Source organism: Danio rerio, chromosome 19 (genome assembly GCF_049306965.1).
Source record: "Danio rerio strain Tuebingen ecotype United States chromosome 19, GRCz12tu, whole genome shotgun sequence".
Taxonomy (NCBI): domain Eukaryota; kingdom Metazoa; phylum Chordata; class Actinopteri; order Cypriniformes; family Danionidae; genus Danio; species Danio rerio.
The window spans coordinates 38,588,418-38,610,146 of NC_133194.1; the positions used below are offsets into that span (position 1 = coordinate 38,588,418).

General features: G+C 33.3%; 1 protein-coding gene across 2 annotated transcripts in view; it reads right to left on the reverse strand.

Moving 5' to 3' along the window:
- csmd2 (CUB and Sushi multiple domains 2) overlaps nt 1–21,729 on the reverse strand; it is a 560,701-nt gene that overhangs the window by 17,212 nt on the left and 521,760 nt on the right. For both annotated transcript variants that reach the window (XM_688741.11, XM_073931822.1), the window contains exons 57-64: nt 20,310–20,492; nt 13,425–13,601; nt 10,181–10,360; nt 9,270–9,443; nt 8,337–8,510; nt 7,157–7,230; nt 6,952–7,063; nt 5,305–5,484 (exon numbers count right to left, since the gene is read on the reverse strand). In XM_688741.11, the coding sequence (XP_693833.6) occupies nt 5,305–5,484; nt 6,952–7,063; nt 7,157–7,230; nt 8,337–8,510; nt 9,270–9,443; nt 10,181–10,360; nt 13,425–13,601; nt 20,310–20,492 (1,254 nt within the window). The remainder of the gene's footprint in view (nt 1–5,304; nt 5,485–6,951; nt 7,064–7,156; nt 7,231–8,336; nt 8,511–9,269; nt 9,444–10,180; nt 10,361–13,424; nt 13,602–20,309; nt 20,493–21,729) is intronic.

Consider the following 21,729-nt stretch of genomic DNA (forward strand, 5'->3'; position numbering starts at 1 on the left):
ATGACTGCACATCTGTAGCGCGATCACCCAGCAATATGACTGTCTGAAGGCAGAATAGCAGAGAAGGTAATAAAGTCCCCTAAATAGCAACAATCCCTCACTGAATCTACCCAGCTGATTCAGAGAGACACATAAAATAACCAAGGCAGTGCGGGTGTTTATTGCTAAAGATTTGGAGCCGTTTTCGGTAATTGGAGATGCAGGCTTTTGTCATTTTATGAAAGCTCTCGATCCGCGTTACAGACTACAGTTTCGCATTTTTTCAGCACCGAAATAATTAAGATGGTTTATTTATGTTTACTAAAGTACAAATATGTTTATTTGAAATGGCCAATTAATTTCACATGTATGTTTATTTTCAAAGTGTAGGATTTTATGTGTTCCTCAGTTTGTACATGGGCTACCAGCAGCTGTGAGATTTTAGTGTATTTTTTTTTATATATATAATACACTAGGAACTAGTTTACTTTTCTTGACTTTTAAGTAAAACAAAATGAGTATTGCAATAAATCGTTTTCATTTTTTTCTCCTTAACCTCTTACTGTTCCTATTGCAAAAAAAAAAAAAAAAACACACGTGTCAAGTCATGAGAACCGACCCGAACCGAAAACCATGTTAAAAAAGCAAGGTATGCATTGAACCGTGGGCTAAATGTATTGTTGCATCCCTAGTACTTACACTGAATTTAAGTACGTTACAATGTACTTATTGTGTAAATACATGTTTTTAAATTGTACTTATGCTTGATTAAATGCCTGCAATTAATTACATCTGCAAATAATTTCTGTAATTGCATTTGTAATAACATTATTGGCCATCCCTTACACCGTAACCCACAGCTGATTCAAATGTTATCACTCGACTAATTGGCCATTATCAGTGGTTATCAGCTGATAGATATGGGCAAGTAGGGGCCTTCTGTGCCCACTGGTAGGCTCAGAAGGCAGTTATCATTCATCCACATGCTCAAACAGCTATAGATCACATACAGCTGCGGCCAGAAATTAATAAGAATTATTTATATTTTTATTAAACTTCCTATTAATTGTATTTTACTAACCTCTACCCCTACCCCAATAGTGGGTCCGAAATTTTAAGATGAGTACCCATACTTCTTTTTTCCTTCGAATGCTGACATTTTTATTTATGTTTAATCGGTCATATAACAGATGCAATCTGTGTCACATATTTTGTTGCATTTCACATTTCGTTGTACATTTCGTTTACTTGTACATGTGTACTTGTACATGTGTGATGACAATAAAGTTGAATCTAATATGAACAAAACATTGGAATTGGGTCACATTTAACTGGCAGTGTAAACTGGGCCTAATAAAAAGTCGGACCTAAATTTAAAACAATTGGACAAAATAAAAATAAAAAATTTGTTGTGATTGAAAACCAGGATTATTCAACTCTTTGAAGTTACAAAGTGAATAATACGTAGTCTAAAAAAATAATATAAACATGTTACCTGTGACATTTTCTATTTTAAATTAAGAACAAATGTCATCTAAAGTTTATACAATAAAAAATAATGAATGAAATTTATTTTGATAAATAGGGAAAATGTCAGAATTTCTGTGACCCACAACAAAAATCAACATGTAACGAGACAAAACAATAATTATGGCTAGGATAAGGGCAAAACCTCCGACCCTCTTTTTTATGTATGTGTTTTGGTCTGGTTTATTTACCTAATTTATATGACATTATTTATTTATTGTATTTATATTTTTTGTATTGTTCTGATTTTATGTTAATGTTCTGTATTTGATATCCATCAGCATTATTTGCAAATTAGAAAATCTAAAAAAGTTAAAATCATATATATATATATATATATATATATATATATATATATATATATATATATATATATATATATATATATATATATATATATATATATATATATATATATGATTTTAATATATGTACAGAAACTTTTAATGTGTTCTTGAATCACAGCTCTACAGATGTATTTCTCCAATATTTTGGTTTTATTTTAACACAGTATGACTTTAATTGCTTTTAATATTGTGAATTTTAATGAGGGTTTAGTTTAGTTTAGCTCACAATCCATGCTATTAATCACTGGCTTATTACCTACCTATTATTATGACATCAACTGTTCATTCATAGTTATAAAGTATGATCGTATAATACATCTCTAACCCTACTCAAAACCTAAACCTAAACTTCTACCATAACAACTAGAGAAACTGAAAACTTTTAACATGTTCTTAAATATTTTCCTAGCTGTACAGATGTAGTTCTCCCATATTTTCGTTTTATTTTAAAAACTGTTCACTTCAGTTGCCTTTATATTATGAATTTGAAGAAGAGGTCACTAAAGCTTTAGTTTAGGTCACAATCCATGCCATTACTACTGGCTTTTTACCCCTAATCTCACACTTTCCTACTTTTAGGACAGTCTGGGAGGGGCTTTTTTTTACCTCATTTTTCCCCAATCTTATTTCTTATTTCCTATGCTACCTCTCGACTGACCTGTCCTCTCCAAAAAATGGATAAGCTATTACTAAGCTATTACTAGTTACTTGTTTGCAAATACTATTAATTGAGATCTAAAGCGTAACCGAAGCAGGCTTTCAAAATGGGATCTCTTGTCTTTTATCCATATATAGTGTACATGTTTTCGGCTATGTCATGAACTGTAACTGTACAAATTGCACACTTTACAGTATATTTGCACGCAAATGCTATCTTTTTGCTATCTAATCTATTCTTGTACTGACAAAATGATGTACAATTTTTCCCTACACCATTTGGACAACATACACACTGTACACCGTATCTCTTCTATGATCTGAAATCGAACCAAATGTGTCTGAACACCGTGCGAAGTCTACTTGACAGGGCATTATAATATGATTGGACACACACGGTGGGGAAAAAACAGCTTTATTAGATGTCATAAAACTATGTTGGCGCTCTCTCTGCTCTCCCACAGGTGCTGTTAATATCCTTCCCCTGCAAAAGGCCAGAACCCTGCTTTTATAGCTTTATTATAGAAGATTTCAGCAACATATTTCAACAACTCTTAAAGTGTGATCCATATAAGCTTTAACTTGAGACTAACGCCATCCTCCTCCAACAGAGTAAAAGGGAAATTGTTAATCTCATATTTCTGCCCTCGGTTCACAGTCGCTGCTATGAAAGAACTGTTTATCTGCTGTTATTTTAAAGTAGTTTGAACTGTCCAACACCAAATCAATGCACTCCGCTGGGCTAATCAGAGCTCTACTAATATGAACTTTCACCAATAACATGATGAATTGGCTAGAGCTATCTCGGCAGTCACGGAGATGAAACAGGTGCGCTGGGCCATTTATCAACATTTGTGGAGAAGAAAAATCACAAAGCGGTTGAATACAGTAAATCATTAAATCTGTGAATCCAGCAGATGGGCTGCACCAAAACACACATGTGGGACGAACATGCTCAAAGCCAACTGATTACATTTTCTACATTTTTAAGAGAAAACTTAAATTTAGTATCATATTTTCAGTAATAAACGCTTTTCTTATTATCTATAATGTGCCAAGCCAACGTATACACTGCAATAATATGTATAGCAAGAAACACTAATAAAAAGCAGATAAAGTTAGATTTGTGATGTGAAACATTAAAGAGATGTGCATTTGATTAAGTAGTTTTAGTTTTGCTTTGATCATATTAATTAAACATTGGTATTTATAATAAACAAAACCCCTGATCAGAGAGCTGTTTCATAAAAGTTGTTTAGAAAAGCAAAGATTAAAGTCAAAAACCTGACTTCAGTGAGCTGAACTAAATGTCCACGCTTCCATAACAGCAAGTTGAAGATCATTTGATGTTACTAATCTGAGTTCAGTTTTAATAATCTAGAGAACTGCTTATGCATGTTACTGTCGTGTAACCTTAAAGGTGAAACAACAACAATAACAACTATAATAATAATACTAAAACATAAAATTTAGTTGCATATTATACTGAATTCATTAAACTCCTTAAATTAAAACATTGTTACTGTGTTGTGTAAAAATATAAGATCCTAAAATTATATATAAATAATAGTGGTGGGCCGTTGTCAGCATTAACGCGAGACTCTTATCGCGCAATAAAAAAATATCACCATTAATCTATTCGCAAAGTTGGGTTGGAAGCTGCGTCTTTTCTACGGAAGCTATGGTGGTGACTTTCACCTTGATTTTTTAGCTTAGTTGTCTGACAAAAAAGTGCCCTTCTGAATTAAATCAGCAGGATGCCTGACTTTAATTGCAGTTCGGCAGTTTCACTTCAACATTTCAATCATGCCGTTGTGACAAACTGGGGAATTAGACGCAAATAGGGGTAAGGACTGGTGAAAGGGTTATGAAATTTAATAACGCACGCCAAATGGAAAGAAAAAAAACTACCGCATTTTGCAATGTGTGTGTGTGTGTGTGCGTGTGTGTGTGTGTGTTTGTGTTTGTGTGTGCGGTCCTTTACTGACAGCAGTGTGTGTGGATCTTGTCAGAAAATATGGTGAAAAGTCCTACATGACGGTAGTAGTTTGATTACAGTGTTTACTTCAATAATACCACTAATATATGCATACTCCACGTCTTAATTCCATTTCTGCTTAGTTCAGTTATGACTTAAGTTGGATTACGCTGATAAAAATCATTGTTTTGAGCTTATGTAGGCCTACAGTTCAATAAACAGTTAGTAAACACAAGTACATATTAAACATGATTTATTTTCTTCACCAATTATCATAGTTGAACAGTTTCTCAAAGAGTTTTTGATGCATTCTGGAAACAGGAGATGAGCCCCTGGTCTAATGCGCCACCTGGCTTGAGAAACCTGTTCTCAAAGACTTAGTTTTTGGGTAGCACACATATTCTAAATGCCTTCGGCAGAATTAAAATGGGCCATTTTAATCTAGATTTATCCAAGATTAATTTAGATTAGTCTAGATAAAAAAACATACATCTATGACCACCTATAATAAATATAAAAACTTTAATAATTAAATATAAAACCTAAATTATACTATATAAAATGTAAATCCAGTGGAATCCATTTGGAATAAAACTTATTTATTAAATACATATGTTAAATTTTTCATGTCTGTTTGCTTGTATGTGCTACTGGTAGGCTATATTACATAATACTGGTGTTAAATCCTAAAATACCATTTTTAATTTGTAATTTATGTTTCCGCATTGCAATTTTGACCTGGTCTGTCACATTTATTGGGAAAAAAATGGTGGATCTGTGAGCTCAAGCATGTGTCATTAACTATTTTGTACATACGTGCACACAGTGGAGGTTTCCCTGTCCAGCTGCCATCAGCCCTGCAGGTTCGATGTTCAGAGCCTCCAGCGAGGTAAAAACCAGGCTGACAGGTGTAGATGAGAGTATAACCCAGAGACGGCAGCTCTATGGCACCTACATCTGCCTGAGCAGGCAGCTCTGGCTGATTACAGTGATGAGCTGAGAAAAAGAAACCAGAGTCTTAAAATGTGCAAAAACAAAACAACAACAACAAAAAAATAATTAAGTAAATCTAACCACACTTATTAGAAAATCTTGTTCTATATTACTGTATTATTCTCTACTAAACACTCCTTAATTAGGTGTCTAAACATTAAAGGTTCAGGAACCATATTGTAAATGTTCTGATATGCTTGTTCCTTTTATAATTATTAATATTATTTTCGGCCCACAAAATATCTGACCAGTCAAAACTGCAAGTCCTATAAACAACAAAACAGCCAAGGTGGTGCCAAATACTTTATAGTACTCCTCCTAGATTATTTGTGCAATCAGTGCAAAATTTTGTCATCTAGAGATCCTGATGACAAAAAGTGAAAATTTGACTAAGCTAGAAATTATGGTTTAATGAGTGTATTGAGGTGTAGTTACACAATAAATTGGTTTATATATTATAATTTTTAATTGTATTATATTATAGCATTTTAATAATAGTTTTATAATTATAATTAAAATAGTTTGAAAGTTTTTGTCATTATTGTCGATAGATTGCGCAAGCCAAATTTTGTATGAACTAGTCAAATGGTTTAAGGCTACAGTAGTTACCAAATTAAAAATGGCAGACAGACTACAACCTACTGGAATTATATTATCCACATAAATAAGGCACATGAACTTAAGAGCTTAATAAGTTTAAAAAGAAGAAAACAATCTAAGTTCAGTCAGTTAAATTAACTGCTAAATTAATGATGATAGTTGATAAGTTTAGCCATGTGAATAATGGCTTTTTAAATTTTTCCACATTTTTCGAGTGCCTTGGACTGATTTATGTTGTTGTTTTTCCCTTACTAAAAGAGCACTGACCAAATATTTGAGCTACCTCTGAGTACTTTTTGTTTGTTTTTAAATAATTAAAATTGATTTGATCTATTGTAATATATTGAAAAAAATATTTACAACTGATAACAAAAAAATAATATCAACTGAAAGACAATTAAATACTTACATTATGTTTAAAAAGAAAGTTAAACATTTTACTATAACTATATCCGTTAAGTTATGCAGCAGGCACCTTGTCATCTGTTTATCATATTTGATGACAATGTTGTAGAGTCATGTTAAACTTGTATTGAAAGGTGGTTTCAGTCGTAATTGGGTGAAAACAAGTAACAGAAGTTAATTCCAAACTGAAATTGGTTTAATGTTCGAGTAGACCAAAATATCTGACATTCAATTTACATCAAATCAACATCATGTCAAGATTTTGAAGTCAGTTTGATTAGCATATTTAACCAGTTTTATTATATCTATTTTCATGTCAATTTGATGTCTTTTCAGCATCAGTTGCCTAATGGATTGAGCTTGGAACGCAATGATTACTGTTTGCAGCTACAGTACATTAATATTAAAATGCATTTGAAAACAAGCAACATAACTGGCACATATGTTTATAAATCTGTTACTAACCTATGCACTCAGGCTGCATGCCGCTCCAGGTGAGGTTTGGTAGACACGTCCGTGAGATTGAACCCAGAAGAAGATGACCCTTCCTGCAGCTGTAGTACACTGAACTACCAATCTGTTGATAGAAACACACCAACGGTTAGTAAATGACAAGAGGAAAATGAGCTCCAGATGAAGGGAAACAGCCTCGGTTTGATGTGATTAGCACCTGGTAGCCTTGAGAGTTGTTCTGGTGGCCGAAGAGAGGAGTGCCAGGATCCACACAGCTGGTGTGACTGGGATCTGAAAAAAAGGCCCACAATTAGAAGTAATTCACAGTGCCACTGCAGTGTTGGTGTGTACTCAATTTGGAGATCTAAATTACAGAACCTACAATCTCCACAATTTTGAGGTTGCTGCATAACAGAAGCAAAAGGGCAGCACTTTTTATAACCTATTTCATTTGTGACATATCCTGAAGCATGGAATCTCATACAGAAATTGTAAATATTGTCATATATGACCATGTGTGTATAATTATGTCAAATAAATATTTGGAAATGGATATTTTTGGAATATTTCCGTTCACATAGAAACCCATTATTTTAAACTAACATTTATTTATAATATTAATGTTAATGCTGCATTTACAATCAAATAAATGCAGTATTTGTGGACAGAAAATACATATTTTATAGCTTTTACATTTTTTTTTTCAAATCAATCAAAGGTTTCTTATGGTAGTATGTAATTTTCTACCTATACAAACAAATCTAGTTCTTAATAAAATATTATATATGCACAACATTATGTATTATTATGTTTTGACCAAAATATTAGAAGCGTGGAACAAATAATTTGTATAAAAAAAATAAATAAATTCTGCAAAATAAAATAAAATAATGAATTAAATAAAAATAAATCTACAAAGTTAATATAATTTTATGCAATTCTTACAATAAAATTAAAAAACAACAGTTTTGGTTGTAAAAGATGATATTCTGGAAGAAGATGACATTAACCATGGATGTTTGATTGAGCTAAAATAAAATAAAATAAAATAAATAATAATAAAATAAAATAAAACTAAATAAAATAAAATAAAAATAGAGCAAAAAAATAAATAAATAAATAAAATAACATAAAAAACCAAAGCAAAAAATAAAAAAAATAAAAATAAAATAAAATAAAATAATCAAATTAAATAAAACAAAATAAAGTAAAAATAATAATAATAAAATAATTCTTTAAATAAAATTCTATTTACTTCTTTAAAATAAAATATCTATCTATAATCTTTAAAATTAATATAATTTTTAAAACTCTTTAAAAAAAATAGTAATACATTTTCGATTGATTGAATGACTTGTTTAATACACTGACACCATGAACACATTCAAGCTTCTGACCTATGCAAGAAGGCTGGGTTCCACTCCAGGTTCCATCATACTGGCAGTATCGTCGAGCAGAGCCAACTAAAATCAAAGGCGGGTAACAGGAGAATGAAACAGAGGACAGGTAGGTAAACCCTCTGTCCTCCCTCTTCCCCTGGGCTGGAATCCCTGGATCTCCACAAAATACAGCTGCAGAGAGAAAAAAATGTATACTTATATATTATAAGGTAAGGTTACTGCTACAGATTAGGATAGAGTTAGATTACCCAAAATCTATGAGTTTAATTTGTGAAAGCATTCAGTTATTTATATACAGTTGAAGTCAGAATTATTATCCCCCTGTTTATTTTTAACGAAAAAAAATTTTTTTTTTCAACACATTTCTAAACATAATGGTTTTAATAACTAATTTCTAATAACTGATTTGTTTTATCTTTGCCATGATGACAGTAAATAATACTTGACTAGATATTTTTCAAGACACTTCTATACAGCCTAAAGTGACATTAAAAGGTTTAACTAGGTTAATAAGGTTAATAATCGATAGGTTAATAATCGACTAGGCAGGTCAGGGTAATTAGGCAAGTTATTGTATAATGATGGTTTGTTCTGTAGACTAATGAAAAGGGGCTAATAATTTTGTTCCTAAAATGGTGTTTAAAAAATTAAAAACTGCTTTTATTCTAGCCTAAATAAAACAAATAAGACTTTCTCCAGAAGAAAAATATATTATCAGACATACTGTGAAAATTTCCCTGCTCTGTTACATATCATTTGGGAAATATTTAAAAAACAACAACAAAAAAAAACAAAAAACAAAGGGGGGCTAAAAATTCTGACTTCAACTGTGTGTGTATATATATATATATATATATATATATATATATATTTGTGCGCTATGTGGATCTGAATGTCTGTTTGGTGATTAAGACTAGAAATCCCACTTACGGAAACACTGAGGTCGTTCGCCGCTCCAGTTTCCACTGCCCTGGCAGGTGAGGATGGTGGGAAGGGAGAGCTGGTAACCCTGATTACAGCTATAACTAATGCTGGATCCCCACTGGAAGTCAGATCCCACTACCTGACCATTCGGGATGCTGGGAGGTGCTGCACACACAATGGCTGCAAGAAAACACAGACTATCAATACGATGTCTAAAATAATTATCTAAAAACTTATTGCATATATTGCATTACTTTAATAATCAATGTATTTTATAATCAATATGTATTTTACTTGTGAATTAGCAATGATTTCTGCTGTTCTGACCGTCAGCTGCAGATGTGAATGAATGTGAATGGCGGAAGAAACTGGTTCCTCAAATCAAAAGCTTTTTTTATTTTCTTTTATGTCGTCAAACTGTTGTATAAATGTAATATTACACTTGTAGCAATGCGATTATATGTCAGCACTGCTGGGGCACTAAGGCATTCGGCCTGCAGCCTTAGTGTGTGCCATACAGTGCTTTCACATCTGTGGTTCGGTTCATTTGGTCCGGATCAAGGGCAACAAATGATACATCGTAGCATTTTTCTGCCATTTTTGGGTCCTTCTCATACTGTTTTTTTTTTTTTTTTGTTTGTTTATTAAGCATTTGCAAATAGTTCATGATTTGTTAAGTATTAACTCTTAAAAAAAGTTAAGCATACAGCAACCTATATTACACTCTCAGAAAAAAAGGTACTTGGTAGTACAAATAATGTTTCTTGAGGAAGAGTTTTGTACCTTTGTAAAAATTGTACAGTTATTAAAAAGTGTTTGCCATAATTAAAACATTCAATAAAGAACATTAAATATAATACAAATAAAAATATATAACACAACACAGCACAACACATCAATCAAACAATACATCAAACCTTTGCAAACTGGCTTTGTGCCATTCCACGTTCGGTCCTTGGTGCAGATGAGTGTGGAAGCCCGATCAGCATCCATAGTGAATCCCGGTGAACACTGGAAGCTCACACTGTGGCTGTACGTGAAGTCACTGCCCAGTCTGATCCCATTAGCCGGCACTCCAGGATCACCACAGTTAATGACTGCAAGTAGGAGTAAAAGACTAAGAGTAAAGCCAAAGTCAAAGGAAGGCTGAAAGCCATTTATGGTGCGATAAGAGAAAGTATGCAGCTCGTGCCAAAACTTGGATGATTTGGAGCCATTTTATAATTAGCTGTTTCACTAACACAGATAACAAATTTAGGCAGAAACATTTTCAGATTAAAAGGGTCATAAACTGGAAGCAACAAGATGCTTTATCACTCTAAGTGGTGCCTTTAAATTAATGAACTGTTTTAGGCTCCGGTTTTTGGGAGGCTCATTCCTCCAGTCACTTCCTGCAGTCTGAGGCCATCGGCACCTGCTCTGTGCCAAAGACACCAATGTGTCTGGAGCCGTAATGTTTGCACGTGATCTCCATTCGCTCAGAGGCTGAACAGTGAGCATTGTGTTTTTATGAGCACTGCAAGTCGCTCGGTCCGCTGCCAAACGAGGGGACAGGGCCGCTCTCTATCTCTCCAACACAGGGCTGCTATGTAGACGTCCCCGATCAGCTTGTGTCCAGGGCTGGGATAATGGAGAACACTGTCCCCCATTATTAAGTCCTGTCCCACAATGCAGTGAAAAGCTTCATGCGAACAAAACCAACTGAGCTCCAGCCTCTGGATTCCTCTGGAAAGCTGCACTATTTCAAAGAAGTTTAGCCTAAGAAAATCCACAGACTAAAACCGGGCCTTTCTAAAGCAACTTAAAGACCCTGTGAAAAGACACGATATAGTTGACTTATCCCGCAATCCATTCAACTGGGAATGCGGGAATTTCCAACTCGCTACTCAGAAAATTGGAAAAGAAAGCGGTTTCAAGTCAGGCTTCCAAAATGGAGCATTTCCAATAACTCTGATTGGCTGAGAAAGTGTGTGATTATGGCGACTCTACAGGAGATGCATGAAGACAATGCAAAACATTTGTTCAGAAGAAAACAAAAAAGCAAGGTCATAGTTCCTATGTTGATCTTATAATAAAGTGTGTTTATAGTACTGTATTCTAAGCTATACTTGGCTTGTAGTTGTGTTTACCCTTTCATTTTTATTTACATATCTTTTAAGTCACACATTATTTTAATATAAAGGGTGGGCCATTTATATGGATACACCTTTATAAAATGGAATAATTGGGGATATTAAGGTCGTTTGAGGTACATTAATGTCTGTGAGGGGGCAAACTTTTCAAGATGAGTGGTGACTATGGTGGTCATTTTGAAGTCGGCCATCTTGGATCCAACTTTTGTTTTTTCATTAGGAAGAGAATCATTTGACACATCAAACTTATTGGGAATTTCACAAGAAAAACAATGGTGTGCTTGGTTTTAATGTAACTTTATTCTTTCATGAGTTAATACGTTTCTGACCGCTTATAAAATGTGTTCAATGTGCTGCCCATTGTGTTGGATTGTCAATGCAACCCTCTTCTCCCACTCTTCACACACTGATAGCAACACCGCAGGAGAAATGCCAGTACAGGCTTCCAGTATCCATAGTTTCAGGTGCTGCACATCTTGATTGGTCACACCATAGATAACTCCTTTAAGATGACCCCAAAGATAAAAGTCTAAGGGGGTCAGATCGGGAGACTTTGGGGGCCATTCAACCAGCCCATGACGACCAATCCACTTTTCAGGAAACTGTTCATCTAGGAATGCTCGGATCTGACACCCATAATGTGGTGGTGCACCATCTTGCTGGAAAAACTCAGGGAACATGCCAGCTTCAGTGCATAAAGAGGGAAGCACATCATCATGTAGCAATTTCAAATATCCAGTGGAGTTGAGGTTTCCACTGATTAAGAATGGCCCCACTATCTTTGTTGTCTATGGTGTGAAGATACAAGATGTGCAGCACAAGAAATTACGGATACATCTTGAAAAGTTTGCCCCCTCACCTATACTAACGTGCCACAAACAGGACGTTTATATCACCAAACAGTCCCATTTTATTAAGTTGTATTCACATAAATGGCCCACCCTGTACAATCCTCACTATTAAAATAAACTATTAACTATGACTTTTGCCTCAATAAACTTGCAATTAGCTGCTTATGACAGGTATTAAGGTAGTTCAAATTAATATTAGTATTAGTATAGTGCAGGATTAGAGATGTAGAATAAGATCATGCAGAATATATACTTTGTAAATACTGATATAGAGCCAATATCTTAATAATTGGCAGGTAATAAGCCACTAGTTCATAGTAATAATTGATATTTAAAGGGCACCTATGATGAAAATCAACATTGGAAGCTGTTTTTAACAGAACTGAGTGTAGCTACAATGTGTTCACAGTCATACTGGTGTGATATAAAGACAATAAGTCTCTTTTTTTATTTTTATTTCCTGACGTTAAAATAGGATCCAAATCCCTCTCATTTTGAGGCCCACCGCAACGTGACATAGGAGTGCGGTTTTCCCTGCTCACCGAATGGACCTTTTCACATTTCCGGGTTTCTCAGACATCATAGCCGCGTAAATTAGAGTGCAGTGAATAAGAGACTATAAAAAATATTTTTTTACAACTTTATTTGCTGAATTAATAAAAGAAAAACTCCACAATGGGGTTTTCAAGACTTTCATAAAAGGAAAAAAATAGTGTGAGTTTCTTAAATAGAGAAATTGTTAAAAACTGTTTGCTATTTTTGTGTGAGATGCTAATGGTCTAATCCGATTAAATGATTTATGCTAAGCTAAGCTAAAACTGCTTCCGCCAGACCCAAAGATTGGCTGTCAATCTAATTCAACTGTTCAACTTGAGATTTGTTCTCAAAAAAAGAGTGTAGCTTCAATATTAGATTAAATAGAAAACTAAATAATTAAATTACTAGATACTAAATTATTAAATAGAATATTAAATACATAATGTAAAACTGTAAGTGCAATCAAAATATAAAATTTTTTAGCCAATTTTATGTTAATCTTTAAAATAAAGCAGTTATTACCAAATATATAGATTTTTTTTGCAATTGAAACGACTATTTCACAAAAATCTAGTGTTTGTAGTGTTATTAAATTAGATGTCTATTCAATTCAAACACATGTTGAGGTGTGAATGTGGCACCTGTGCATTCGGGCATGTCTCCGGTCCAGGTGCCGTTGACAGTACAGTGGCGGGTGAGCAGACCAGTAGAGTAATAACCCTCTCTGCAGGAGTAGGTGATGGAGCGGGAAAACACCAGTCCGTCATGAAACTGAATCATGGCATTTCGGGGAGTGCCAGGGTTGCCACATGAGACCACTGTGAATAAAACAACATCAACAAGAGACAGTCAGATGGGAAATCAGGCCAGATAGGCAAAATCCCAGGTGCAAGAGAAGCTGGCAATGAATCACAGTACATGCCCCTCTCCTCCGACCTGGACAGTTATTTGTTAATTTAGCGTTTAATTAATAAACGTGTTTACTGCAGGAGATTTCATACATTAGACAATCCACTGCCCCAGGACAGGGCAGATGGAGCTTATTTGTGGGTGTGTGCCAATAAATAGCAGGTGGGCACACACTCCGAAACAGCAATGCCACTGATATGGACAAGAGGTTTGAGCACTGGAGACCAGCCAATGTGAGAATTGAGGGGTGAATGTTGAGCTAAAATAAGTAACGGCAATCCTGTGGTAATGATATACCCCAGTGTAACTTTGGCTCTCGACGCAATACAGTGTGAATCAGACATCATATTGTGACCAAATATAACACAAATATGTTGGGAATGCTAAGGTTGCGGGTTTGATTCCCAGGAAAGGAAAAAAGCTGATTGAAAAAATGAGCATCTTGAATGCATTCCGGGGGAAAATAGCATCTGGCAAATGCTGAAATATAAATATTTAGTTTAATGCTTTGTGCCGCTAGTATTTCAGCACACATTTTCAACAATATAAACCTAGAAATGGCAAAAATGTTATGAGAGAAAAGTTTATTAGAAAGTATTAAACGTAAAACTTTTAAATATGTTCACTTCCTAAACACTTTAATTATGTTTTTAAATTCGCAAAATAAAAAAAATATAGATAATAGCAAAATAATAATAACATTTGATTATTATTATTATTATTATTATTATTATTATTATTATTACTAATATTAGTATCATTAACATTATTATCATTATTATTTGTTATGATTGTCAGTGGTGTTGTCTCTACTGGTGGTTTACCTCCTGTAGTTTTTTGCTATCGCCAGCAGGGTTTTCTATATGGGAGATTGCTGCTAAATGAACTACAACTCCCAGAACCCCCTGCGCTCATCAACTCCTGCAACAGCTGGCAATAATAATCTGGACACTCACAGAGACCAGCCACAACTCAGCTATCACATTTAACAACAGACAAAAGCTGCGATCACACTACAGTTTGGGTTTGCGAAATTCTGTTGGCAGGCGCTGTGAAAAGAGGCGGGATTAAAGAAGATGATTAGACATTTAAAAAAGCAAGTGATTGCTCCAAATTGTACTTTTTTGTCCTGAGAGGTCATGTTTTGATCCTTAATTGGTCTCACGCAGTCCTGTGATCACGAGGAGAATAACCATACGCCAAATTCCCAAGCGCATTCGAATACAGATACTTTGATGTTTTGATGAATGAATGAATAAATGAATGAATAAAAAAATTAATTAATTAATACATAAATGAACGAATAAATAAATAAATAAACAAATAAATAATAATAAAAAAACTTCTGTTGCCAGTTGGAATGCCTATTTACTCTTGTTTTTAAAGCATTTACACAGTTTAAATAGCAAATAAATTAATAAGTAAATAAATAAATAAATAAATAAATAAATAAAATCTGATTAGTATTTAATTATTTCCATGTAAGATTTTCTTTTCCGACTTAGACTTTTCCGACTTACATTACACCTTACTTTTATTATCACATAATAATGAACACCAGTGGTTCATGTCTTTATATATGCAAATACAGTGGTATTAAACATCTGGGATGAGGACATAAATGAGAAAAGAAAAGTCTTCTTGATCGGCCCTTGCACTTTAAGACAATGAGATTTTTATGGTGTGTTCAGGATGTAAATTTATGAGAAGGAGATTTAGGCTCTTATTGATTTGTTCTCCTGAAACGTCTGCATTTTCTGACAATCCACCTTTAAAGCCACCGTAGTTTGCTGAAACGGCATGGATAACAATAGCCCAAGGGTCAAATCAATGGAGAAACTCAACCTCAGACACACACACTCACACACTCACACACTCACACACTCACACACACACACACACACACACACACACACACACACACACACACACACACACACACACACACACACACACACACACACACACACACACACACACACACACACACACACACACACACACACACACACACACACACACACATTAATTTGGGAGGCAGGATGTCTTTCTAGAATTTGCTATGGAGTTTGCATGTTTTTGTGGGTTTCCTCATATCCTCATCTGTATACTTACACATTTTAGAAAAACGTTTAAAATGAAAAAGATTTCCTAATTTAATAATAATATGATTAATAATAATAATAATAATAATAATAATAATAATAATTATTATTATTATTATTATTATTATTGCTGTTACTATTATTATTTATATTATTTTTTATTTATAAATATTATTATAAATATTATTATTATTATTATTATTATTATTATTGTTTAAATTTATCTTATTTTATTTTGGATGTGCTTTTATTAAACTCACATCGCTACAATGTATGCAAACAAAAATCTGAACATAGCTAAAAATATCTAAATAGCAAACTTACAAATATAAAGAAATCATGCAATAAATCAAAATCACAATAAAAATAAAATCACAACAACAAACCACACCACAATTAACAGTAAAAATAAGCTAATAATAAATAAGCAAAATTACATATTACAGTGTTAAACCCAACTTTTTGCTTTAAACATTTACGCTTTACTAAAAAGATCCAACAAATGAACTGTGGAAGGACAGTGATAACTATTAGAGTTTATTTTTCTAGCCTTAACAAGATGCAAGATAAAACAAATGGCTGGTGTTTAAAAAAATGTCAGGCATCTCCATATGGGTAATTAACCAGGGTTTTCTGCTTCTCTGACATGCCTTTCTTTGGGTTGTCAGGCTGACTGTGCAGGCACTTTATACAAAGCAACACGAGCAGAATAATAATGCAGTTTAAGAGAGAAGAGATTGCGGACGCAGCAGCAGAAGCAGTGGCCAGGGCACCAGCAGGAAAGCACAGGCGTCTGGGCATCTACACTGCACAATCCTTCATGTTGGGAGAAAGGAAACATGGTACAACTGGAGTAGCAACGTGTACAACTGAGCCTCTTTAAAGATACAGCAGAGAACAGAAGGAAAGCAGTCAAGATTAAAATAGCTTGCACTTTCTCTCTTTCTCTCCCTCTCTCTCTCTCTCTCTCTTTCTCTCTTAGACACAAGGGAATTTGCGTGTAAAATCAAACAGTATGCATTCACTCGCTGGCTGACGAATTTGCATAGGCGATAGTTTTGGGTCTAACAGACGATCTTCCAGACGCAGAAGAGATTAATCAAGCATATTTGGCCAGATTGTGGTAAAATAAAATCAAATGAAAAAAATAAATAAAATTAAATATCACTTTATACAATTCTTCAAAATAAAATTAAATAATTATTTAAATAAATATAAATCTATTAAATTATGCAATTTTTGCAATAAAAAACTATTTCAACAGCAGGGAATCTTCTGGAAGCAGAAGAGATTAACCATGTATGTTTGACCAGATTGCGCTAAAATTAAATAAAATTAAAATAAATAAAATTAAATAAATAATGATTCATTCATTTTCTTTTCGGCTTAGTCCCTTTATTAATCTGAGGTCGCCACAGCGGAATGAACCACCAACTTATCCATCAAGTTTTAGGCAGTGGATGCCCTTTCAGCTGCAACCCATATCTGGGAAACATCCATACATCACACACATACACTACGGACAACTTTGCCAACCCAAATTGACCTGTACTTTGTCTTTGGACTGTGGGGGAAACCTACATGAACGGAGGGAGAACATGCAAACTACACACAGAAATGCCAACTGACCCAGCCGAGGCTCAAACCAGCGACCTTCTTGCTGTGAGGCGACAGCACTACCTACTGTGCCACTGCGTCGCCCTAAATAATAATTAATTAAAAAATATATAAATAAAAATAAAATATAATTTTATACAATTTTTCAACATAAAATAAAATAATTATTTAAAAAAATATAAATTTATAAAATTATGCAAAAACAAATCAAAGCTAAAAGATAAAACAAAACAAAAATAAATTTATTTCATTTTATTTAATAATTTTTTTATAATAAATAAAAATAAAAAAAAATATATATAAAAATATATAAAATAATTCTTTAAAATAAAAAATAAATCTATAAAATAAATATATTTTTATAAAATTCTTTAAAATAAAATAATTCTTAAATAAGAGTATATAAATAGTACTATATACTTCTTTTAAAATAAATACATTTATAAATTTCATACAATTCTTTAAAAAATATTAAAACCAAATCAAATAAAACATTAACAGACAGAAAAAAAAAAAAATTCAAGCTGAAGGTATTATAGCACTTTCTCAGCCTATTTATCGGATTGACAAATAATAATAAAATTAATCGATTAAATTTATATAAATTATGTAGTTATTTAATTTTAATTTGTAAAAGTAAAAATTATTTAAATAATTTTTTTTTAAAATATTATAATAAAAAATTAAAATGAAAAAATAAAGTAAAATTAAAAAATAAAATAAAATTTAAATGTAAAAATGTATATAAATAAATAAAATAAAATAAAATGAAATAAAATAAATTTAACAAAATTAAACAAAAAAGAAAGCAATCAAGACGAATCAATTATTCCACTTTCTGTCAGTCTGTTTGGTCTGTCTCTATTTTAATTTTGGAATTGATTCTGATTCCTGATTTTGGAATAGTAAGACACAATTCTGAGAATTGATTCCTCCTAGTTGCTGTGAATCATTTTTAGATCTTTCTTCTCAACCCGTGCCAGTAGTAAATAAGCAATAGAAAGAAGTTTAATCAAGCGCATCGTTGATTTCATGCATGGCCCACAAACATGTTGGGTCTAAAATGCATGTGCACAATTATTGAATAGAATGTAAACTGTAAACAGCAATCTGTATGCTGAAGCTACCATAACATTACGACAGTCAAAGAGCATGCGGTTTATTTGACAATCAGATGTGTGTGGATGTTTGGTCATAGCAACAGCAGACTTTCAGTGCTAGTTCTACTAACTAAAAAGAAATATAAAGAAGATTTCTGTTTATGATTAATAACATCAAGCATCTGTTATCTTTTATTATTATCTCAAAAGATTCAGTTGTCGGCAATTTCAGAGATCTAATCATTCTGCCATCATTTATTCCCTCTTCACTTCAGTTTATTTTTTTTTTGTTAATCACAAAAGAATTTATTTTGAAAAATGTTGGAAAACTGGGCGACACGGTGGCTCAATGGTTTGCACTGTCATCTCACTGCAAAAAGGTCACTGGTTCGAGCCCCAGTTGGGGCGGTTGGCATTTCAGTGTGAAGTTTGCATGTTCTCTCCATTTTTGTATGGGGTTTTTCCGGGTGCTCTGGTTTCCCCCACAGTCCAAAGACATGCGCTATAGGTGAACTGAATAAACTAAATTGACATCAGCATATGAGTGTGTGTGTGTGTGTGTGTGTGAATGCGAGAGTGTATTGGTGTGGCTGTGTGGTTGTGGCTGGAAGAGCATCCGCTGTGTAAAACATATGCGGGATAGGGAAAATTTAGGAATGAATGAATCTTGGAAAACTGTAACCATTAAATTCCATAGTATTTGTTCTTCCTGCTCTGCCTTTTAATTGTTACAGGTTTTAAACATTTTTCTAAATATCTTCTTTTGTGTTCAACAGAAAAAAAGAAACTCATACAATTTTGTAGCAACTTGATGGTAAACAGTGAGTGAATTTTCATTTTTGAGTGAACTATCCCTTTAAGTTTCATTTTGTTTAGTAAATAAATAAAAAAAATTGCATACTGACCTCCGGGAAAACTCCCAATCATAGATATATGTGTATATGTGTATTTCTCTGGCTCTTGATGGCAACAGTCCTCCACTGCAGCTTGGTCCCACGCATTCATTTCAAAGGAGCGCTACCCTGTACTTAAATTGCAGCTCTATTGACGCATTTCTTCCAATAGACAACAACATGGTAGGCCCCATATAATGTATATATCTATGTAATTTTTCTCCAATTTCTGATTAACGTAGAGAAGATTTTTTCAACACATTCCTAAACATAATAGTTTTAATAACTGTTTAATAACTTTTTGCCATGATGACAGTAAATAATATTTTAATAGATATTTATAATATATATATAGTGACATTTAAAGGCTTAACTGGGTTAATTAGGTTAACTTCAGTAGGCGGATTTGGGTAATTAGGCAAGTTATTGTATAATGATGGTTTGGTCTGTAGACAATTGGAAAAAAATTGCTTCATAGGGCTAATCATTTTATCCTTAAAATGGCTCATAAAAAAATAAAAACTGCTTTTACTCTAGCTGAAATAAAACAAAAGACTTTCTCCAGAAGGAAAAACATTATCAGAAATATTGTGAAAATGTCCTTGCCCTGTTAAACCTAATATTTAAAAAAAGACCAAAAAAAATCAAAGGGTGTTAAAATAAATCTGACTCCAACTGTGTGTTCCCCTTGATAGAAACTTGATTCTCTTGGAATTGATTCATATTGCAATGGACTACCTGAAATGCGCCAACTGCACAAAGTTTAGACACAAACTGCTTTGAAATCAGTTGCTGGCTGATAAATTTGCATAGGCTACAGTTCTGGTTGTAGCAGAATCTTCTGGAAGTGGAAGCGATTAATCATGTACGTTCAGCTGCGCATGGCGTTTCATATTTCTTACCGTGGCATTCAGGCTGGATGCCCACCCAGCTCCCGTTAGCCAGACAGGTCCGCTCGGAGGAGCCCTTCAGCTGGTATCCAGGCTCGCAGCTGAATCGGACAACACTCCCTGTGGTGAACTCTTCTCCCAGACGGATCCCATGTACTGGAATGCCTGGATCTCCACACAGACCAGCAGAATCCCCTGAAACAGCACACATTTATCAGCATTTATTTGGACGCTTTGCTTTATTACTAGTTTCATGTGAATGCATTGTATTTTACAAATTCTAATTTCTTTCTGTTTTTTACAGAGATAAAAGAAGTATTTTTGTGTGGCCTTGAAAATTAAATAAATTTAAATAAATATAAACAAAATTAAATTAATTGTATTAATTAATTAATTAATAAAAAAGTCAACACTTGTAAACCTGCTTCACCACAGAAATTTTCTTTTTTTTTTTCTTTTTTTTTGTTGGTGATTTTTTTAATTAAATTTTATTCAAAACACACATACAAAGAAAATAAATGAATCAAGTATTTTTGTGTGACCTTGATAATTGTATGTTTTAAAAAATAATAAAATAAAATAAAATAAAATACACAGCTTATCTCCCTTGCCACATAAAAAAAAGATTTTTTTTCATCGCTCATTTTCCAAAAAATGGGGAAAAAATCATACAAAAAACAGATTAATGAGTAATTGTGTGGCCTTGAAAATAAAATAAAAATACATTGTAAAATAAAAATAAAATGTATTAATTATTTAATAAATTATATAGTCACTGCCTTGCCACAGAACTCATTTCTTTCTTTCTGATTTGTATTTAATTCAAAGCTAGTATTCAATAAATAAATGGATAATTTTAAAAACAAACACACAAAGGAAAGAAATGAATGACTCATTTATGTCTGGCCCTAAAAAAAATTATCCTTAAAAATAAAATAAATCAGTCTCAGTTTGCATAACCAACAGACCCAGCTTGTGTGTTGTGACTCACTGCCATTAAAATAAATGCAGTTATCTACACACCTCAAGTACAATGAGTCAAACCCTGGATGTACTGTCAGCGTACAATAAAAATACCCTCAAACCAATCCAATTTAGATCCTCTGACAGCCCATGACTGGAAAAACTACTATCTAGATGCCCTGCAGGACCTTCAAACTTGCTCTCTATTACATTAGGGCTTTATTTAAAGAGGTTAACAGAGATTTACACAAGATGATGAGTAATTTCATTCATATTTATTGAACAACTCTCCACGGTAGACCTGGCAATAATAAAAAAAGAGGTATCGCTGCGGCTTGGTTTAGGTGATAATTTACTTTGAATAAGAAAGCACCAGGGACAGTAAATTTTCCTTAATTTCCCTGCTCATAATGTGGACGTGCACTCCATGATGTTCTTCAGCAAATCCTCTTATTTTGATCCACTGATG